Source organism: Hippopotamus amphibius, chromosome 6, assembly GCF_030028045.1.
Source record: "Hippopotamus amphibius kiboko isolate mHipAmp2 chromosome 6, mHipAmp2.hap2, whole genome shotgun sequence".
Lineage (NCBI taxonomy): Eukaryota > Metazoa > Chordata > Mammalia > Artiodactyla > Hippopotamidae > Hippopotamus > Hippopotamus amphibius.
In genome coordinates this window covers 8,967,072-8,986,064 of record NC_080191.1, presented here as the reverse complement: position 1 = coordinate 8,986,064, position 18,993 = coordinate 8,967,072, and the positions used below count along the sequence as shown (strand labels likewise).

The window sequence follows — 18,993 nt, the reverse complement described above, 5'->3', positions numbered from 1 at the left end:
AAGTGTCCAGATAAGATCCACCATGAACCTGACCAGTGGAAAACAGGAGGCAGGAGGGAATGGGCAGATACATGTCACCTTGCAATCCTTGCAGATGAGTGCCCAGTCTGTATAAACGTCCTTGTCCAGTGCCCTAGCTTTCTAAGGGCAAGGGACCATTCAAAGCCAAGGCAAGGAGGTGGGGAGCTGTAAGGAATGTCCAGAAAATGGCAGCAGTCCGGTTTGGTTGAGTATGTGGTGTGTGTAAGAACGTGGCCTCCAGAGTCACACTAGCAGGGCTTGAGTCCTAGATTCACCATTTTTACCACCTGTGTGACCTGGGCAAATGAAACCAAGCCTCAGTTTCCTTGCATGTAAAATGAGGATAACTGTAGAACTTGAGGGTTGAAAGATTTGCTGATTTAAAGTCATCAAAGCACTTAACACACGGCTAAGTGCTGTTATAACCCCCAAATAAATCCTAGTTGTTAAAATAAGGTAGAAGCAGAGGCTGCAGTACAGAACCCGGAGGATCTGGGAGGTACTTTGGTGGTCAATAGGCAGACGTTGAGAGCTTGTGAGCAGAGACAGTCCCATCCAGGACTGTGGTCTATGACAGTTACTTTGGTTGCTGTCTGTAGGGTGGGCTCGGAGCAGGAGGAGAATGGAATGGAGTCAGAGGGACCAGGAGGCGAGTAGATATAAAACGTGCCAAAATGGCATGGTAGCGGGATGGGGGGACCTCAAGGACAGCACCGTGAATCTCTGAGACTAACCTCTGGGTCATGCAACATCAGAGTCCTCTCTGTTCCTTCTGCTCTGAAGCCAAGGATTCTTGTGTCGTCTCTGCCTCCTGTTGGATCCTGGCTGAGGCTCTCAGGCAGGGGAGCTCTGACCTTCACTAGGGCTGGGGTTCTCCATAATGGCTGGGCATGTTACAGCTTCCTCGGCAGCTCTAAAAAAACACTGAACCGTTTCCCTGTGCTCCCCTCCCCCAGCAACTGGACCAACATCGGGGTGGGTGCTGGGCACAGATGCTTTTTGAGGCTCTCTGGGTGATTCTAATGGTAGCCACGACTGGGCAGCAGTGAACCAGGGACCACAGCCTCGCTTCAGGACTTAGCACCAAACAGAGGACCCTGCCTGGGCAATACTCTTTCAGTTCTCTCGTTCCAGTCAGGACCAGCAACTTTCAAAATCTCTTGTGGATCAGGAGACATTCTTCCTTAGTTCACCCAGACATCATGGCAGACGTTGTGCGTATCTACCCAACAGCCGTTGCCCCTTCAGCCCGCTGAACAGACTCCAGTTTGGTTCAGGCTGTGGCGGCAAAATACTCAGAGAAGATGGGCTCCTCCCCCAACTCCCAGGGGATGAAACGTGATTGATCTAAATCAATCATAGTCATAGTAATCCTCTTCATCTCTGCCAGCAACTGCTGGGTGGACACGTGACACACTTGTGGCCAGTGAGCTGTAAGGAGAACACAGCTGAGGCGCTTCCAGGACGCTTTTTCCTTCTCAAGTGTGAAGAGTGTGTGGAGAGGGCTCTGCCCCTTCTCGCCCTCTTCCCTGCTCTGAGACGCCATCATATGGGAACGCACAGGTCAGTGCTGCCACCCCTGTGACCGGGTGGGGAGGCATGCCTGACACTCCTGAATGCCATCTCTGAGCTGCAGGGCCAGCCCTGAAGCAGCCCGCTTTGAGATTTATAGTTAAACAAAATAATCAATGTCCTTGATATTTAAGCTACGTTTCATAGGGCATCCTGTTATTCACAGCCGAAAGCTTCCAAAAGACATGGGCATCCTCGCTTAGTAATGCCTCACAGGTGAGTTTGACAAAGAAGGGGGGGATTCTGATGGTCTCTTCTACAGGAGGTACTTCAGCAGTTGTTTAAGATGAAACAATTTGCAGTGAAGACTCCTGACTCAATCCCTGGAAACTAGAACCCTCTCCCGTCCAACGAAATACTAGGTAGTTAGAGACTTTGCAATCAGCTGGTAAATAAATGTACCCTCTTTGTTAATATCCTCAGCAATGCTTGGCTTGACTGCTCATGCAGAACGTGGCCCAGGTGGTGGAGGTGCGGTGGTAAGATAATGTGTTTAAAGGCAAAGTAAGATCGAAGGTGCCCAGGTAAGAGCTGAGCTCCATTAAATAGACTTTTTATGTAATTTTTTTTTCAGTGAATATGTTTTACGACCTTTCCACAGTCTTGTGTCTATCCAGTTCCATGAAGTTAGTTAATTTCCATTGCATTGTAAGTTTTCACCAAGTTGCATTCTAATGTATTTGTACCTTTAAATTTCTATGCAAAGTCTGCATAGGCTATCAATTTGATGAACGTCTCATAGGGCTTATGTGAAAAAAATAATTAAAGCACTGATTCCATATTGACAAAAGCAGAAAGTATCTCAAACTAAATATCAGAATTCTTAATTGGTGATTTTTATTTCATGCCAGAAGTAATTTTTTTTCTTTGCGAGTCACATCTTTGTTAAGGTTGTAAAAATTATTGAAGGAATTGTGAGCATGAAAGAAGTTTATTTAACTTGTATCTTTTCAAGAATATGCCTAATGTATAAATAAAGATAGATTATAGATACTAGATATGAAGTATATGTGATGTAAACTGTAGTATAAACTATAAAACACTGGTCATCTGTGGTTAAAAGTAGCTATGATTCTGTTGTACTTTTGCATCTTAGGGTATGTAAAATTATATTATTACCTGCTCACCACCTATATAATTCTCACCTTAATCCCAAACCCAGAAATCCAGCAGACATTTTCAAGTGAATGTAAAGATTCTTAAGTTCCTCTTGCTCCCTGTAGCCCTACACTTTGAGGTAAGCGAGGAGAGAAAATGAAAAGCATGTCTTAACAGTGTCAGCAGCCTAGGAGGTACCTCTCAATGCTGTGAACAAGAGGCCTCAGCCTGAAAAATTATGTGTGTACAACGGTGGATGGCACATGGGATCTGGGCATCAAAAACAGCAGGTCTCAGATCACTTTACTAGCTGTGTGACTGTGGGCAGGTTGCTTACCCTCTCTGAACCTCAGTTTTGTCCACTCTCAAACTGGGATAATAATCCCCAAACCAACTACCTCTCAGGCTTATTTTAAACTCTAAATAAAACAATAAAAAGGAAATGCTCCAAATGAAAGCAGTTTAGAAATTATAAAGTGCTTTATAAATGTCAGAGACTAAATGTTTTCCTCTTTAATATTTCTAAGTTATAAGAAATGTCAACAATTTTGTTTCTAAAATAATTTCAAACTTAACTATGTCAAATTTGGTTAAATAGCCATCGGGGAACCACGGAGGAAGAGCCAGGTCAGTATAATAGGCCATTGCTATGATATCCTCAACACTTTCCCATGTAGCGTCCTTCAGTGAGGTAAGCTGGGCAGTTTTATTGCTCTGAAATAATTGCTGCCTATAATCGGCCCTTGTCATTCTTTGCAATCGTTCTGACTTGCCTGGCAGACATTTCCTAGTCGACTGAGGCAACGAGCTTCACGTTCCAGTAGTGTGCTTACGAGGTCTATTTTAGCCCAAGATCCTAGGGTACAAAGACCATAGTTAGTAACGGGCTGTACAACAGTTTTTTAAACTGAAGTTTCAACTGAGATGATAATTGTATAATCACCTGTTCCAAAATGAAGGTGAGGCAACGTCTCCACAGGGCCAGTTACAAAGAAATATACAGACTCCCTGGACCTAAGGGTCCAGGCTGAGGCTAAACACAAGGAGTCAGACTGGAGCGGGGGGAGGATGTCAGAGAAACTTTCTTTGGAGAGGAGTGTGGGTGGCCACCTCCCTCATCTCAAACTCAGTGAGAGGGGTTCCCAGAGGCTGCAGTGAGGTGGTCCTGGGAAAGCTAAAGCTCCTTCCTAGAACAGCATGGAGGGGGCTTCACAGGCTTCACTCTCAAGAGTCTCAGGGGCAAGAGAGTGCGGGGTTTCCCTTGGGCAAGATGTGGGGCCATCTAGGGACCCATCTAAAGGGGCTGGAGCGAACCCTGGATTTCTAGGGGACAGGAAGGAGCTGCAAGCAACCAGCGGAATAGCACTGCATCCACCCAGAGGCCCAGGGAGAGAGGTCCCCATTAGTGGGAAACTCTGAAGGGCTCAGGAAAGACCCACATGGGTTGCTTTTCCATAGGCCAGGCACCGCAAGCGCAAAGCCATCAGCTCCAGGAAGAAGTGCTCCAGCTCTTCGCTTCTCCTTTCCCTACTTCCTGCCCACCTCCACCCAGGCTGGGTCTTAAGGATCCTCAGGTGAATGGGGAAATGGTGAGCCTAAGCCAACCGTACTCCCCCCGGGAAAGCCAGCTACAGACCTTAAGCCTGAGAAGGGGAGAGAGGGATGAAGCCTTACTTCCAACTTAAGTTTGATGCACTTGTTTATATCTTGTACCCAACATTAGAATTTTGTAACAAAGCTGTGGTTGAGACTCAGTTACTCAGAGGACTATCAGCTACCTACAAATGACCAGAAAATACAACTCTACCCAGCTTTCCATCTAGGGGCAGGGGAGGATAACCAACACTGAACACATTTTTAAACAGCAGTGAGACACAAAAAGTTGTATTTTGGTCATATCTCACAAGTTGTGAATTCAAAGTACTAGTTATGGTTTTATATTAAATGGGCAAATGTCCCTTTGCACAATAGAGTCCAAGGGCAGTAAAAGGGACTTGATGATATGATAATTCATGTCGAGTCACTGGAAAGGACGTCAGTCCTGAAGAATGCAAATGCTTCGTTTCAGGCCCTAAAATTATCCAATCAACTAATACGTATTTATTGTTTGTTATATGTGAAATCTTGGTTACTTTCAAGAATACTTAGATTCCTTTAGTTCAGGTTAATATCATTTCCCACCTAACACCATGCCTTACACATAGTATGTGCTCAAAAATATTTTCAATTTAATTATTCTTTACAAGATACTTAGCACCAAGGATGTGGCATTTTTCCAATGTTGACAACACTTCAGCTGAAAAATCCCCGTATTTGTAAACCGTGGTGCAATCCTGAATGGGGAGTGATTATGGTCTCACTTGTATTTAACACCGTAAAGTGTTGCTGAATGGTGTAACAGGAGAGACCGGAATTTAAACCAGAAACACACAAATGGGGTTCTTTTCACCAATCAACTGCAGTAAGAACAAAAAATGACTGCGATGGGAGGCCTAGACTTGAATCTACTGCCGTCACTCACTAGACCTCGGCGCCCTATTTTGTCTCCTGTGAATGGGGATGCCAGGCTGGCGACCTCAGAGGGCCAGGGACGCTGAAAGAAGATAACACACCGTGAAACACCCTGTAAACTCCAAAGTGCTTCACAAGGGCAAGGTCTTAAAAAGAGCAACAGTTGAACATTCGTGGACCGCCACGTGTGTAGCACTTTAACTCTATTTTCTCATTCAGTCTTCACAGCCACCACAAGACCTAGCTAGGTACTATTATTCCCTCCATTTACAGATGAGGAGAGACTGAGAGGGTTAAGCAACTAGGTCAAGAGGATACTGAACCGCAACTTGAACCAGTAAATCACGAATCTTATCCCTACGCACTAAGCTGCTGTCCTGCCTGTTGTAATTTAACAGAGGCGCTGAGATCTCATCTCATAAGGGCTCAACAAACGCGGTTCCGTAAATTGCTACCCTAAAAGCAGACGCCTGCCCACCCCGCTCTTCCACGCAGAGCCCTCGCCCTTCCCGGCAGCACCCGATGCTACGGCTCCCCGCCACCCGCGCGCGCCCAGGCTCCGCCCCCTCCCCGCCCGCCGGCGCCCACGCCTCCGTGTCTCTGCGCATGCGTTGGGGAGACCTGCGCAGGCCCAGTGGCCCGGCGGGGCTGAGGGACCGCTCCGTCCCTCCTCGCCCGGCCCCACCCTGCTGGGCCCCGCCTGCTCGGCTCCGCGGCCGCTGCTGCTGCTGCTGCCTGGGGAAAGCTGGAGGATGAGCTGAACCTCCGCAGTTGTCCCTGCCCCCGGCGCTACCTACAGGTGCTTTGGGTCTGGCCAGAAGCCCCCTTCCCTGCGCCCGCTCCCAGCTCATTCCCTGGCCCGCTCCGCCTGTCCGGCAGCTACCTGGCCCTGCAGGGAGGCGTCCCGGTAGGTAGTTTGTGTACGGTTACCATGGAGACGCGGGCGGGCCAGCCGCTTGGCGAGCGGGCTGGCGGGCAGTGAAGATGCTGCTGCGCTCTGCCCTGGCCTGGACCCGTGGAGGCGGGGGGGCGATGCCGGGAGTGGGGGAGCCGCGGTTGCGCGGGAGGTGAGGCGTCCCCCGCCGGTTCCCCGGGGAGGCCTCCTGCCGTCCGCTTTTCTGTCCCTGTATCGGGGAGAGAGGTGATGAGAGTGCCCTGTGCACGCTCTTGGGGTCGGGCCGCGGCTGTCTTTATTTCTATACACTGAGCATTTCGCCAAGCGAGTATGCTTAGTAGAAACTCAGTAGTATTTGTTGAAGGAGATTAAGGGACTTTGTTTAGGCAGACAGTGACCAAGTCAAGGTCACACAATTGTACCTGGGCTGCTCTAAGCAACAGATAGGATCTTAATAAATACGTGTATGTGTAACAATATACATTAAAATATATCATATGTACGTAGAATGCCTTGTATCATCCATTCTTACAAGTATCACAGCAGATCTTCCATCTAACCCAGATTTACAGTTATTTTACTTGCTAGAAAAGCAAGTATTAGTCTTTTTTGTATCCTATTTTGTGAGTCTATAAAATTCTGATTGTTGTTTTGACATAGCTTATATTCAGTAAAATACTTAAGATTCTTTTTTCACAAAGCAAAACACCCCGGTTTAAATTTTAAAACTTACAAAATGTATGAAAACACTGAACAAATGTCATTTCCTTTCTTTTGCAATTTCTTTTTTAAATGCAGCTTTTCATTCATGAGAAAATTTTTTGTTGTATCCTTTTATCACATAGCACTGGGACAGTAGTTAACATTTTTTTAAGGGCCAGGTATCATGCTAAAGCACTTTACATTAATTATATCATTTAATTCTCAAAACAATCCTATGGGACAATGGCTATTACAACACACTTTTTACAGATGAGGACACTGAGGCTTAGAGATGTTAGAAGCCTTGCCCAGAGTTTCATGGCTGCAAATTGTCAGAATATTTGAACCTTTACTCCAGCATCTAAGCATTTAACCCATGCTTCTTGGGATGCTCATATTAACACAAAAGTCCTTCAAAATCATGGTAAGGGTCTTGAGTATTCAATTTGCAGGAAAAAGGGTATGGAGATGGCCAATCTTTCCCCTGTTGCAGACATCCTGATAGTGCAGTGTTGCATTTAGCATAGAAGGCTCTGTTTTAGATGACTGTTAGAGGCAAAGACAGATCTTTATAATTAGGTATAAACTTATAAATGACGACTCACAACTTTTCCCCTAACCAATAAGAAATATTTTGTTTGAAAAAGTCTCGAGTTTCAGATTTCCTACCGCTGGCGGTGTTCATCCTCTAGAGATCCTGTGGACATCATAAACTCAAGACAGTGATGGGAAGACAGAACTCAGCTGCTTCTTTCCCTTCAAAGTCCGCATCTACTCCTGTTTTATTTTATTTTTTTAATATTTATTTTTTTTATTTGGCTGCGCAGGGTCTTAGTTGCCACATGCGGGATCTGGTTCCCTGACCAGGGATCGAACCTGGGGCAGGCCCTCTGCATTGGGAGGGTGGATTCTTAACCACTGGACCACCAGGGAAGTCCCTCCTCCTGTTTTCTTTTACAAGGTCACCTTGCCCTCCCAACCTCCCTAAGTTTGCATACCCAGTGTCACCTCTGCCCCCTTCCTGCCCTCTCCAATGCCAGATCCTGTTGGTTCTTGTGTTCCTGGTACACTTTACTTGTTCTCATCTCTCTTCTTACCTTTATTTCACCTTCACTGCTATACTTTGGTCTTTCAGTACCCCATCCACTCATCACGACATTTATCAAGTCTTACTCCATGCTGGGCAACTTGAAGTGAAAGCAAGAAAGCAAAAAGGGGCTAAATTTCATCTCATATTACCACATGGCATCCAGAATCAGATACCATTTGAAGTAAAGTCCCATATGCTTTCTTAATCCACTGTAACAAATGCCTCCAATTCAGAAGCTGTGCAGCCTTCATCTGAATATTTTCTGGCTCCAGTCTATATTTGAAAATGGAGTCCAGCCATTACACAAGTGCTGACTTTCAGCTGTGCTTCACTTGAAGCGCTGAGGCTCAGTCTGGCGGGGCAACAGCAGGTGTGCAGGCAATTCTAAGCCAGCGAGTGGTGGAGTGTATTGACAGAGACCACAGGGGACGTCGTTGGAGTGTGGGGAGGGGACACCTAACTGAGGCTGGGAGGGTGGGAGAGGCTTGTCCAGGAAGGCTTTCTGGAGGACCTCTAAGGGTTAGCTGGGTGGTTATATAAAAACTGCCTGATTTTGTCCCTTCTAGTTTTTTCCATCTTTTCCATCCTGCCTATCCCTGCCATCACATCATGCCTCAACATCTTTTACTTTGCTGATCAGCTTTTATTTACTTTCTTGACCTGCCACTCAGTTCTGTCTCTGCTGCAACTCCAGTCTTCGTTTCCAGAGCTCCTTGCTCTCTAGCGCACACCCCATATGTCCTTCTTACTCTGCCTTGGTTCACTCATTGACTTGGTTGGAAATTCCTTCTCTAGTCCAGCCCCAATGTCAGACATTGTCATTTGTTCAAATTCACACCATTTTCCAGAACCTAGCTCAAGCATCACCTCTTCCAGGAAGTCTACCTTGCACCTCCCAATCAGAAATCCCTTTCTCTTGCATAATCACATGGTAGTTTATCTCTTTTTTTTTATTGCCCCCATCAGTTTCTATCTTATATTAAAAGCATGTGGGTACAAGCTGAACTGTTACTCAGCTGGTTCACACCGAGAAAGCTGCTCTGCTTGTGAATACACCGACATGTTTCTATATTGGTGTGTAAATAGCTGCAGCCCCAAGGCCTCTGAGTGCCCTACCTTCCACCACCCCATCTAGTGGGTAATAGTTTCAATGTCAGCTCTGAGCATATGTCTTAGATTGTGTGTGTATATGTGTGTGTGTGCTGTTGCTTAAAACTTTATCTGCCTCACAGAATTAATTGAGATGATGTACTTGAGAGTACTTAGCACACTGCTTGGTATTAAAGTAAATGTTGAACTAGCACTAGTGGTCCTTGCCTGAGAGTGAAGACAGTGTCTATTCCTGTCTGTGTTCCCAGAGATCCAAGTGGAGGAAACAGTTCATCTGTACTAGCTGAATGGATTTGTTCCAGTTGTCGGAGAATTTTTGTAAAGTTAAAATTTCTGTGATACTATTGCGTTGTGGTTCAGGCGTACTTTACTATAAGTAGGCCTGCAAACTCTGAGTGACCGTTTTTTAAATTGGCAAAAGCCATCTCTAGTAAGAATTTGTAATTTAGTAATTATAAAGAAAATACTCCCCTCCCCCCCAAAAACCCCACTTCTAACTCTGTTCACTTGCATTATTGAATATTTCCATGCTTGATTTAGTTAATAATATATTAATATTGATATGATAATAGATTGAGCAGATAGTACATTATTGAAACAGTTTCTCACAATATAACTGCTAAAGTGGGATTTGCAGAGTAGAGAGAGGAAAAAGGAGAGAGAAAGTTGTGTTAGAATTTGTGGTAAAAATTTACAGACAAAAGGATTTTTAAACCTGTTATGTACATCGTTCCCACCAGTATTTGATCAATCTGAATTCTTTTATGCCCAAATAATTTACAGAGTTCCTAGAATTTGGCCTCCTTTGTTCCTCTATGAAAGAGTATAGTTTTCAATGTAAACTAAAATACAGCCAAGCAGAACCTTAGTCAGGAATGATGGCTCTTCCAAAGCACGTTCTCTAATCTTAATTAGTTTTGCCAGATCACCTTTGGACATCGCTAAACTTATCAGTGCCATGTGGGGCTAAGGCGTCATAAACCTCATCTGGTCTCTGGAAGAAAGTTGTTCATTGTACCGAAATGTCTTCACTAAGTGGTATCATTTCTTACTTCAGTGGGCCTTTTAAAAACAAAACAGCATGGCTTCCTAGGTGGCGCAGTGGTTAAGAATCCACCTGCCAATGCAGGGGACACAGGTTCGATCCCTGTTCCAGGAAGATCCCACACGCCTCAGAGCAACTAAGCCCGTGTGCCACAACTGTTGAGCCCATGTGCTGCAACTACTGAAGCCCATGTGCCTAGAGCCCAAGCTCTGCAACAAGAGAAGCCACGACAATGAGGAGCCCGTGCGCCACAACAAAGAGTAGCCCCCACTCACCACAACTAAAGCCCATGCACAGCAAAAAAAATACCCAATGCAGCCAATAAAATAAGTAAATAAATAAATTAATTAAAAAAAACAAAAGAAAACATCAGGGACTTCCTAGGTTGCACAGTGGTTAAGAATCTGCCTGCCAATGTGGGGGACACAGGTTCGAGCCCTGCCCCAGGAAGATACCACATGCCATGGAGCAACTAAGCCTGTGCGCCACAACTATTGAGCCCATGTGCTGCAACTACTGAAGCCCATGCACTTAGAGTCCGTGCCCCACAACAAGAGAAACCACAATGAGGGGCCTGCACACGACATTGAAGAGTAGCCCCCGCTCGCCGCAACTGGAGAAAGCCCATGTGCAGCAACGAAGACCCAACACAGCCAATAAATAAATAAGTAAATTTATTTAAAAAAAAGTCAGTTATAAAAAAAAAACCCAAAAAAACCCAAAAAACAAACTTGCTGTGGACAGTGAATTTAAATGTTGTGGTTCTGAATTTGTATTATTATGCATCAAAAATTTATATATATATAAATGCACATATATAGTATGTATGAAACACTATACATATTTTTAATGATTAGTATTGAATTTTTTTTAGTAAAGCGCTTATCATATCGTATTAGAAATGTGTACCAGGCCTGCCACAGTTTTTGTTAATTGTTCTAATGTACATAATTCTGGAGACCTTGCTTAAATTCGAACTCCTATATCAAAAATTCCTGGAACAGTACTGCTTATCTAGTAATTTTTTACAGTTTTCCTTCAACACCTGGTCTTTCCATATGAAAGGAACAGCATATTGTTTGTCGTTACCATCTCCTTTTCCTCAGAAACTCTCATGGCAGGTAGAGCTAAACAGATGCTCTTATTGACGGGTGTTAAGCAACCCCTTAATGTATAGAATCGTAATACAGTGAGTCCGCTCTAGCTGTCTAAGGAATCACCTGTTGATTCTACTTACAGAAATGGAGTCTTTTTAGTTTCCTTGGGCATGTCACAAAAACTTTTTCCTTTTTTGCAGAAGTTATTCTAAAATTGGGCAACTGAGATATATGAATAATTTACAGACCTCAGTCTCCCTGGAGATACATTTTTTTAAATGAACACTGAATGCACTAATTAGAATTAAGTTTTTAAAATCTCGACTCTTTTAAAGTGTAGAGCTGTCCGAGGTGTGTTGCCAGGTTAGCCAGGCCTCCGTAGGCTACACGAGCGTAAAGAAGGATCTGCATTCTCATGGCTCTCGTGCGTGACTTTAACTCTGTAGCTGAGGGCAGTAGCCTGGGAAAGGATCATTTGATATCGATATTTGGTATTTATTCATGTCGGACGTTATCTCAAATTGAAGGTGATTTGACTCAACTCATTCGAATATATCATAGGCAAATGTAAGGCTGAACCTTTCTCTGAGTTTGCAAGCTACGCTTATAAAAGCTAACGTAGTTTGGAAAGAGGTCCCATCTGACTAACTTTAATCCTGTACTGGCACGGGAAACTTCAGTTAAACATTTTAACAGTAGCGCCCGCCCCACCACCCAGTGTATTTTTTATAGATTGGAGACTATGAGATGTTTTTTCCTTCCTAGGGTGTCTTCTTTCACCATGTATCCTCTTTCTCTCCAGGTTTAGCTTTCACTCTGGGTCTCTTTCCTGCAAGTCATTTCCCTCAGTTGCATATGTTCCTGAAGGCATCACTGTGCATATCAACCTATTGTTTTGAAAGCTCTTCTCCCTTCCTGATCTTCTGAGTGTAACTGCATGGTAGATTTGTAATTAAAAGTTGTGATTTTTTTTTCAAGTTTAATATGACTGGGGAAAATAGTTGATGTTTTGTACCCTATGTTTGTAGGGTGTGGTGTCTACCTGAAGAACATTGCATTTCAAAAGGAAAGATGCTGTCTCCAAATGATAGAAAGTTAGAAAAGCTGGATCCTTTTTACCGACCTGCAGTGTCCAAGCAGAAGACCAGTGCAGAAATCATAAGTGAAGCACGAAATTCCTTAAGAACTGTTAGGACCCAAAGACCATTTACACCACGGGAAGACCAGAGAAAGCTATTTGGACCTGCATCTTCAAGAACACCAGAAAATAGACCCCCATCTTCCTTCAGGTATTCAGCATTTCTCTTGCCTGTGCACTCAAGTGTGTATATTCTAGTTATGGATCATTGCTTTTCTAACTTTGACATCTGCTAATTATACCTCTTATATCTGTTCAAGATTTCTAAAACTATTTCCAGACTTTGGGTCCAAGAATTTGCTTTGGTTTGAAATGGTTAATAATGGTTGTCATACCAACTTTATAAAGTGATATGAACAAAGCTTTAAAACAAATCACCATATATGTCTTCTTTTCATTATTCAATATTTTTAATCCTCCTAAAAGTAAGAAAAGAGTTGTTAATAAAATATTTAAAGTACTATGATTTTTAAAAATTGCTTTTTCCTCAGGGCTTATACATTGAATGCTTTTACTTGTTTTGGGGCTAGAGTTAACTAACATATACTAGAAATTTAAGAAACGATTCTTTACAAACTAACACTTCTGTTCCATCTCCTGTGCTAGTGTCCATGCATCCAGTTTTGAGTCCTCTGATTCCAGGCCCATCTCTGGCACACGTCTCAGTCCACTAGAGCTTGTGAGTACTTTATATTTCCATAGGGCCTTGAAATGGAATTGGCCCCGATGCTTGGAATCAGCACTTACATATGGTAAAGAAACGATCACACAGACCTAAAAGTATTAACAATTTAATATGAAAGCAGACTCTTTTATACTTTTTCAAATATAATGGTTTGTATCTAATGAAACACACGTTTATTATTCACCTATAGTTTCATAATAAAGAAGAATTTTAGAAATATATAGTAACCTGGCAAACAATGTTTCACAATAGTTTTAAACTTATGTATTTGTATTTTATTTTCAGTAGTTACATATACAAATAAATTATAGATACATGTACATAATCAAAGATTTGTTACCAAAAAAGGAAACCTCCAGCAGTCTCCTGTCCCCTTATTTTTCATTCTCTACTCCCCAGTGGCTCTCACTTTAAACCCCTTTGGCACATTCTTCTTATATCTACATCCAAAGTTTTAAATAACACAGTGTGTTGCTGCTCCTTGACTTATGAGCTTAAGGAATTATCTAGTGACTTCCCGCTAGGGAACGTGACGGTTTAACCCTTGTCTGTCTTCCCACGCCTCCTGACAACACATTCCCCCTTTCTGTCCCCACTGCTACTCCCAGTATAGGTACATCATCATTTTGGTTAGATCCCTTTTCTCTGAGTGTGGTTATGTAAATCCTGTTTATAGCTGAGCCTTGAACTAATGATGATTAGTGATGATTATTTCTCCTTCACTGCACCACTTTGTTTTCCCTGGTGTTAATAATTGCCTTGCATTTTTAATTTTGTATTATTATTATTTCGACTCCAAACTCTTTGCCAGGGGCCTAAATTTCCTTCATATGTTCAGACACACGAGGCAGGGAAGAGGGACCCGTTCTAGCTCCTACATTTAACACATGCTCTCAGCTCTTTGCACTTGTCCGCTGACGTCGCTGCGTCACCCGCACCCCAGTCTCTGGCTGTGCTCCCCGCACAGCCTCCAGCAGGGGCGGCTGCCTACGCTCCGGAGCAGCCTGGGCTTAAGAGAACGGACACTCCCGGTCCCGAGCCCTCTGGCCTTGGCGGGCGCACCAGGGTTCCCAGCAGCACCTGTGATCGTAGCCCTCGGGGGGGAAGCAGTGCCCTTGGCAGCCTGCCGTGAGCATTTGGCTCCACCTGCCGTGCAGGTGTGCGGCGCGCGGCTTTCTCTCTCTCAGCGGCTCTCCCCCTCCCCACGACAGCTCTGAGACGTGGGGCTGCTGTGTGGTGAACGTCATCCCCGCGGCCGCGCTGCCACTCAGGTTGGTCCGCTGATGTTCCGGTTTATGGACACAGGAGCAGCTGCTCTCGTATCAATACTTGGGTTGTAGAAAGTAGGAAACGAGATGGAGGAAGGAGGGCGTTTTGTCTTTATCATCATTGTCAAAACAGAATTCTCCTTATGTTTCCGGAACTTCCAAAGCCTAGCTAGTTACGCTCCACATTTGGGGGATGTTTTTTTGTTTGGCTGCACTGTGCAGCATGCGGGATCTTAGTTCAGACCCGTGACCCCTGCAGTGGAAGCGTGGAGTCTCATCCACTGGACTGCCAGGCAAGTCCCCAAGTATTTTTGTTAATTAAACTTTTTGTTGACATACTGAAAAGACACAGATCGTAAGAGTGCAGCTTGATAAGTTTACACAAGCTCAAGAGACTCGGTAACCAGCACAGAAAAAGAAAAATTAGGTTCTTACCAGCACCCCAGAAACCACCTTCCCAGGGGGCCCACTGTCCTGACTTCTCACAGCAAAGATTGGTTTGAGCCAGTTTTTGTATTTTATAGGAACCCAGCTCCAAGTATTTGACCAGTAAAACAAAACTGAATATATTTAAAGAGAAAGGGACTTAGAAGCCCGTATATACCTTTGGACTAGGGGAGGTCCAGGGTAAGAAAGAGCAGAGTGCGAATGTCAAAACAGTGTTTTTTCTTTCACTGTTTCTGAAATGAACGGTGACATTACAGCAGTGAATCACATGCTGAGAGTGACAGAGAAGCCCAGATGACCTGTGGAGAAAATCATAGTAATAGAAATGCACCTGCAGTTGCCACATCCAAAGGTTATGTGCTTGGGGGAATTTTTAATACGTTCTTGCTTTGGAACTTCCAAGAGGTCTTTGGGGGGGGGGGGGTGGCGGGGGGAAGGTTCTGTTGCTTCGTAGATTACATCATAGCAACTTTCAGAGGTGGGAGGTCTTGGACCCCCTTTTCCAGTCTTCATGTAGGATGGGACCCCACTTTCCCAGCTGGTGATCCGGAGGGGCCAGGTCAGAAACTGGTCAAGGCCCACTGTGCCGGGAAGAGTCAAGGCTGGCCAGATCCCTTAAAGATTCCAGGGAGTTTGTCTTGTTTGATTGGGTTGTTCTATGAAAATACTCTTTCAGTCCTCAAGGGACTCTAGCAGTTTTCTCAACCAGGACAGGTCTTAAAATCTGACTTTTCCAGTGTCTTGGTTATACCCCAGTCACTGGCTAGTATCATGACACAAACCTTGAGGGAGGTAGGGGTTCTCCAGCGAAGATTCAAATCTACTTGCAACAGTCTCTGAATTATAAAATAAAGTGAATTTTCCAAGAAAAAATTTTTACTCTTGTGCTTCAAGAAAGCCATTTTGCTTCACAAAGTGAAAGGACATTTTGTAGAACCTGGCGTGATAGAAATGGATGGCTTGTTTCATTTTCCCCTGGAGAATTAAAATCGCTTCACACGTATCACTATAGTTTAAGTAGTCCAATGAGGTATATGTTTAAATGGGATAAATAATTTAGTAAAGGTCAGTAGTAAAACGGAACTAATTTTTTATTATGCAAACAAGGACTAATTTTGCACTAAGAAAATAATGCCTTTTATCAAGGAGCAGTTAAGGGGATTTATCTTGCCATCCAGAGATAATTCATTTATTCCCTTTTGGGTTAAAATTAGCGTTGCAAAGCCAGATTTTCTATTTTATAAGATCTTTTATTTAGTACCCAAAACGTTTCTAATAGTGAAGGCATCTGTAATAGCAGCCATTTACTTTATCTGCTTTGTTATTATTTGGCAGACTTCTCAATCTTTGTTTCAGATTCAAGGTACCTGCAGAGCCCAGGCATTTTGAGATAAGAAAACCTCAAATCCACATTCAGTATTGAGAAGATTATCGTCATGTATTTCATCTTTCATAATTATATGTAAAGCACTTATTTTCCTATATCATACTCTTAGATTTTTTGTTACTATTAGTTTCATGGCCTAAGTCACATTCTTATGAATATTTTGCAACAAATTAAGGAGACTAAAAAGTAAAGTGACTACTTATTAAACAAGTATAGCATACTTTATACAGATAGATGAGTGTTGTCTCCTTCAGAATAAACCCCTCTGAATTCAGGATCTTTTTTTCCAGCAGGGTTGCCTCAGGATCTAGGGGCCTTAGCTTTTGAGACTTAAAAGTGACTTGGAACCATATCTGCTAAATACCTAAAGGGTGAGGCGCTTACGTAGGGAGGGAGCTAGCATTTCTCGAGTCTCTGTGAGACTTGTATGTATGTTAGTGTCCCTCCAAGAAAGGGACCGCTGTGTCCATTTGATAGCTGGGCAAGTTCAAAGAAGTAAGTGGCCTACCCAAGTTCACATAACTAGTAAGTGAGTTTGATCCCAGAGTCATTTACTCTTTCTGTCTGTTATGCTGCTTATTTTATTTGTGCTTTTTCTGACTGTGTTTAAAAGAAAGTATCTCTATAGTCATAAAACTGGTTTTTTTGGTCTGGTTTGTGAACTGATTGCAGATGCAAGTGAACAAGAGGATATAAAAAATATTTTGAAAAATGTTACCATTATTGAAATAAGCAGCTTCTTGAGAGGAGGACTCTAATATAGGTGTCTGTGTTCTATTAATGTATATGAGAAAATGAGTGTTTGAATTCGGTCATATATGATAGATGACCTCACCCGTTTTTCTGAATTTCTGGCTTGAATTTCACAGTGGATTTTTAAAAAATTTGTTAATTGACCTATTTCACATATTATGTAAGTGACTTTAGGAACTTTAATTCGATTATTTTTAGCTAGAGAGGTAGAAGCACTTGCTGCTGTAAGACTGCTCTTTCATAGACAGATAGTTGTGCTAGAGTTGGAGGAAGGATGGAGTGAAAGTGGGAGTTTAGGCCCCTGTGAGTCTGTGGCCCCAGGCTGGGTCGGAGGCCACTGCCCTCTGGGGGGCACAGTACTTGATGCAGGTATTTTTAAGTCTTTAAAGATGGGAGTTTTGCTAGTAACATCCCTTTTCTAAGGGTATCAGCATAGAATTTTTGAGATGTAGAAAATAAAACATTTTCATATCATAAGTCCAAGACTACTTCTCACTCTTATGTTTTGTGACTTTTTAATCTATGTTATTAAAATTTTTTTATATCATTAAAAAAATACTTTTGTGGAATCCAAAATATATAAAGGTAGTATTTAAATTCCACATAGTTCTTGGCACATATGGGTGTGCCCAATAAGTGTTTTCTGAGCTGAATCGAACACAAAAATTTACAAAGTATGTTGAATGTACTATCTCGTATACAGATCTGTTTGCTGGCATGGGTAAACCTTTTTTTTTTTCAAATACACTAAGCAGGACAGTAGAGTATTTAATACAATATAATTGACAAAAACAATGAAAAAGTGTTATGTACCTAACACATTAAGTAAGGTGGGCCAGTGAGACGTAGAACCACGGGGCCGGGGAGAAGCCGGGCAGGAAGCCGAGTGCTCCTCTGGAAGTATCAGGGCAGCTTCGGGTGGTGAGTCTTATTCAAGACAAACTCATGCCAATTATTTAAAAAAATCTCTTTCCAGAAACCAAAAGCTCCAGCATCTCCTGCCACAGAGGAGGATCCCTGCCTTGCCTTTCCAAAACCCCCAGTGGACCCCGCGAAGATTAGGAGGATAAGCAGTTCCCGGGCGCGCTTGTTCAGGGCGGCCTCGCAGGGGGCTCTTCTGCCAGACAGGACCTTTCCTCCCGCTCAGCGTAAGGCCACGTACCATCCTTTAAAACCTGGGGGCAAGCATGTTTCTTGAATTTGCACACAAGAGTTATTTTTCTATAATTTTTCCAAACCACATGATTTTTTTATGTTAAGTAAGAGTTAATATTGTGCAAAAGCTGGTTAAGAAACATTGTTCATTTATTTTTATGAGTGTTTATAAAGAATACCTAAATATTGGGTTTTTTAAAAAAAAATGTTACTTGGTAGAAAAAGAATATTAGGATGTTTTTTAATGAATGGGTTCACCTGTATTGGAAATAATTTCTAAATTAGAGTTCAAAAAGTTGTTAATTTCATTAGGCATATTTAAGATTCATATAATGTACACTAAGCTTAGGTCTTTGAAAGTACCTTTCTGATCCCATGTGAAAATGTAGTACTTCAAATTCTAAGGAACGCCCCCAATAATTGGAATCATCCCTGTCCAGGGCATAGTAAGGGTGTTTCAAACTGTAGGAAATGTCTCATTAGTGGGGTGACAGTTAATCCAGTGGCTCATACCAGCATTTCAGACAATGAAGTAGAATAAAATAGAATAGAAATATCACGGCACATTGCAGACAGCAAATGTCAGTATGGCTTCAAGGACTTTCCTTCCGTCACGTACCTGTGCGTTCAGGATCATATTGTAAGTTTACAATACATTATATGACATCATATTATAAATTTACTATTACTATATGTAGCTGCAAAAGTTGGAAATCCGCTTTAACAGGGGCTGACAGAACCAGCCCTCCTTCAGTCAGCAAGGGTGGATGAAGAGGGGTAGGTTTACACTCACAGGGAGGCGGTGATCTGAAGATGATCCCCAGAGTTACAAGGCACCACTGCGGGTTCTACTCGCTTGACATACAAGCCCTTTCTTTGAATTAGTCACCTACATTTAAATGGAGACGATCTCATGGAAGAATCTAGAGGTATGACTTTTTGTGAAAAATTGGAAGATCTGACAGCCCCAGCCCGCTCTCCGTGCAGCCCCCACCCCCCGGGGAGTGACTGAGCTGAGT

The 18,993-nt window shown here is 43.1% G+C and overlaps 1 protein-coding gene across 1 annotated transcript in view; it reads left to right on the top strand.

Moving 5' to 3' along the window:
- The first annotated feature begins 5,903 nt into the window (after positions 1-5,903).
- The window catches only part of ARMC2 (armadillo repeat containing 2), a 98,809-nt gene continuing 85,719 nt past the window's right edge, over positions 5,904-18,993 (top strand). The window contains exons 1-5 of the mRNA XM_057740087.1: positions 5,904-6,113; positions 10,186-10,190; positions 12,170-12,430; positions 12,886-12,958; positions 17,796-17,967. Coding sequence (XP_057596070.1) covers positions 12,213-12,430; positions 12,886-12,958; positions 17,796-17,967 — 463 coding nt within the window. The 5' untranslated portion in view covers positions 5,904-6,113; positions 10,186-10,190; positions 12,170-12,212. The remainder of the gene's footprint in view (positions 6,114-10,185; positions 10,191-12,169; positions 12,431-12,885; positions 12,959-17,795; positions 17,968-18,993) is intronic.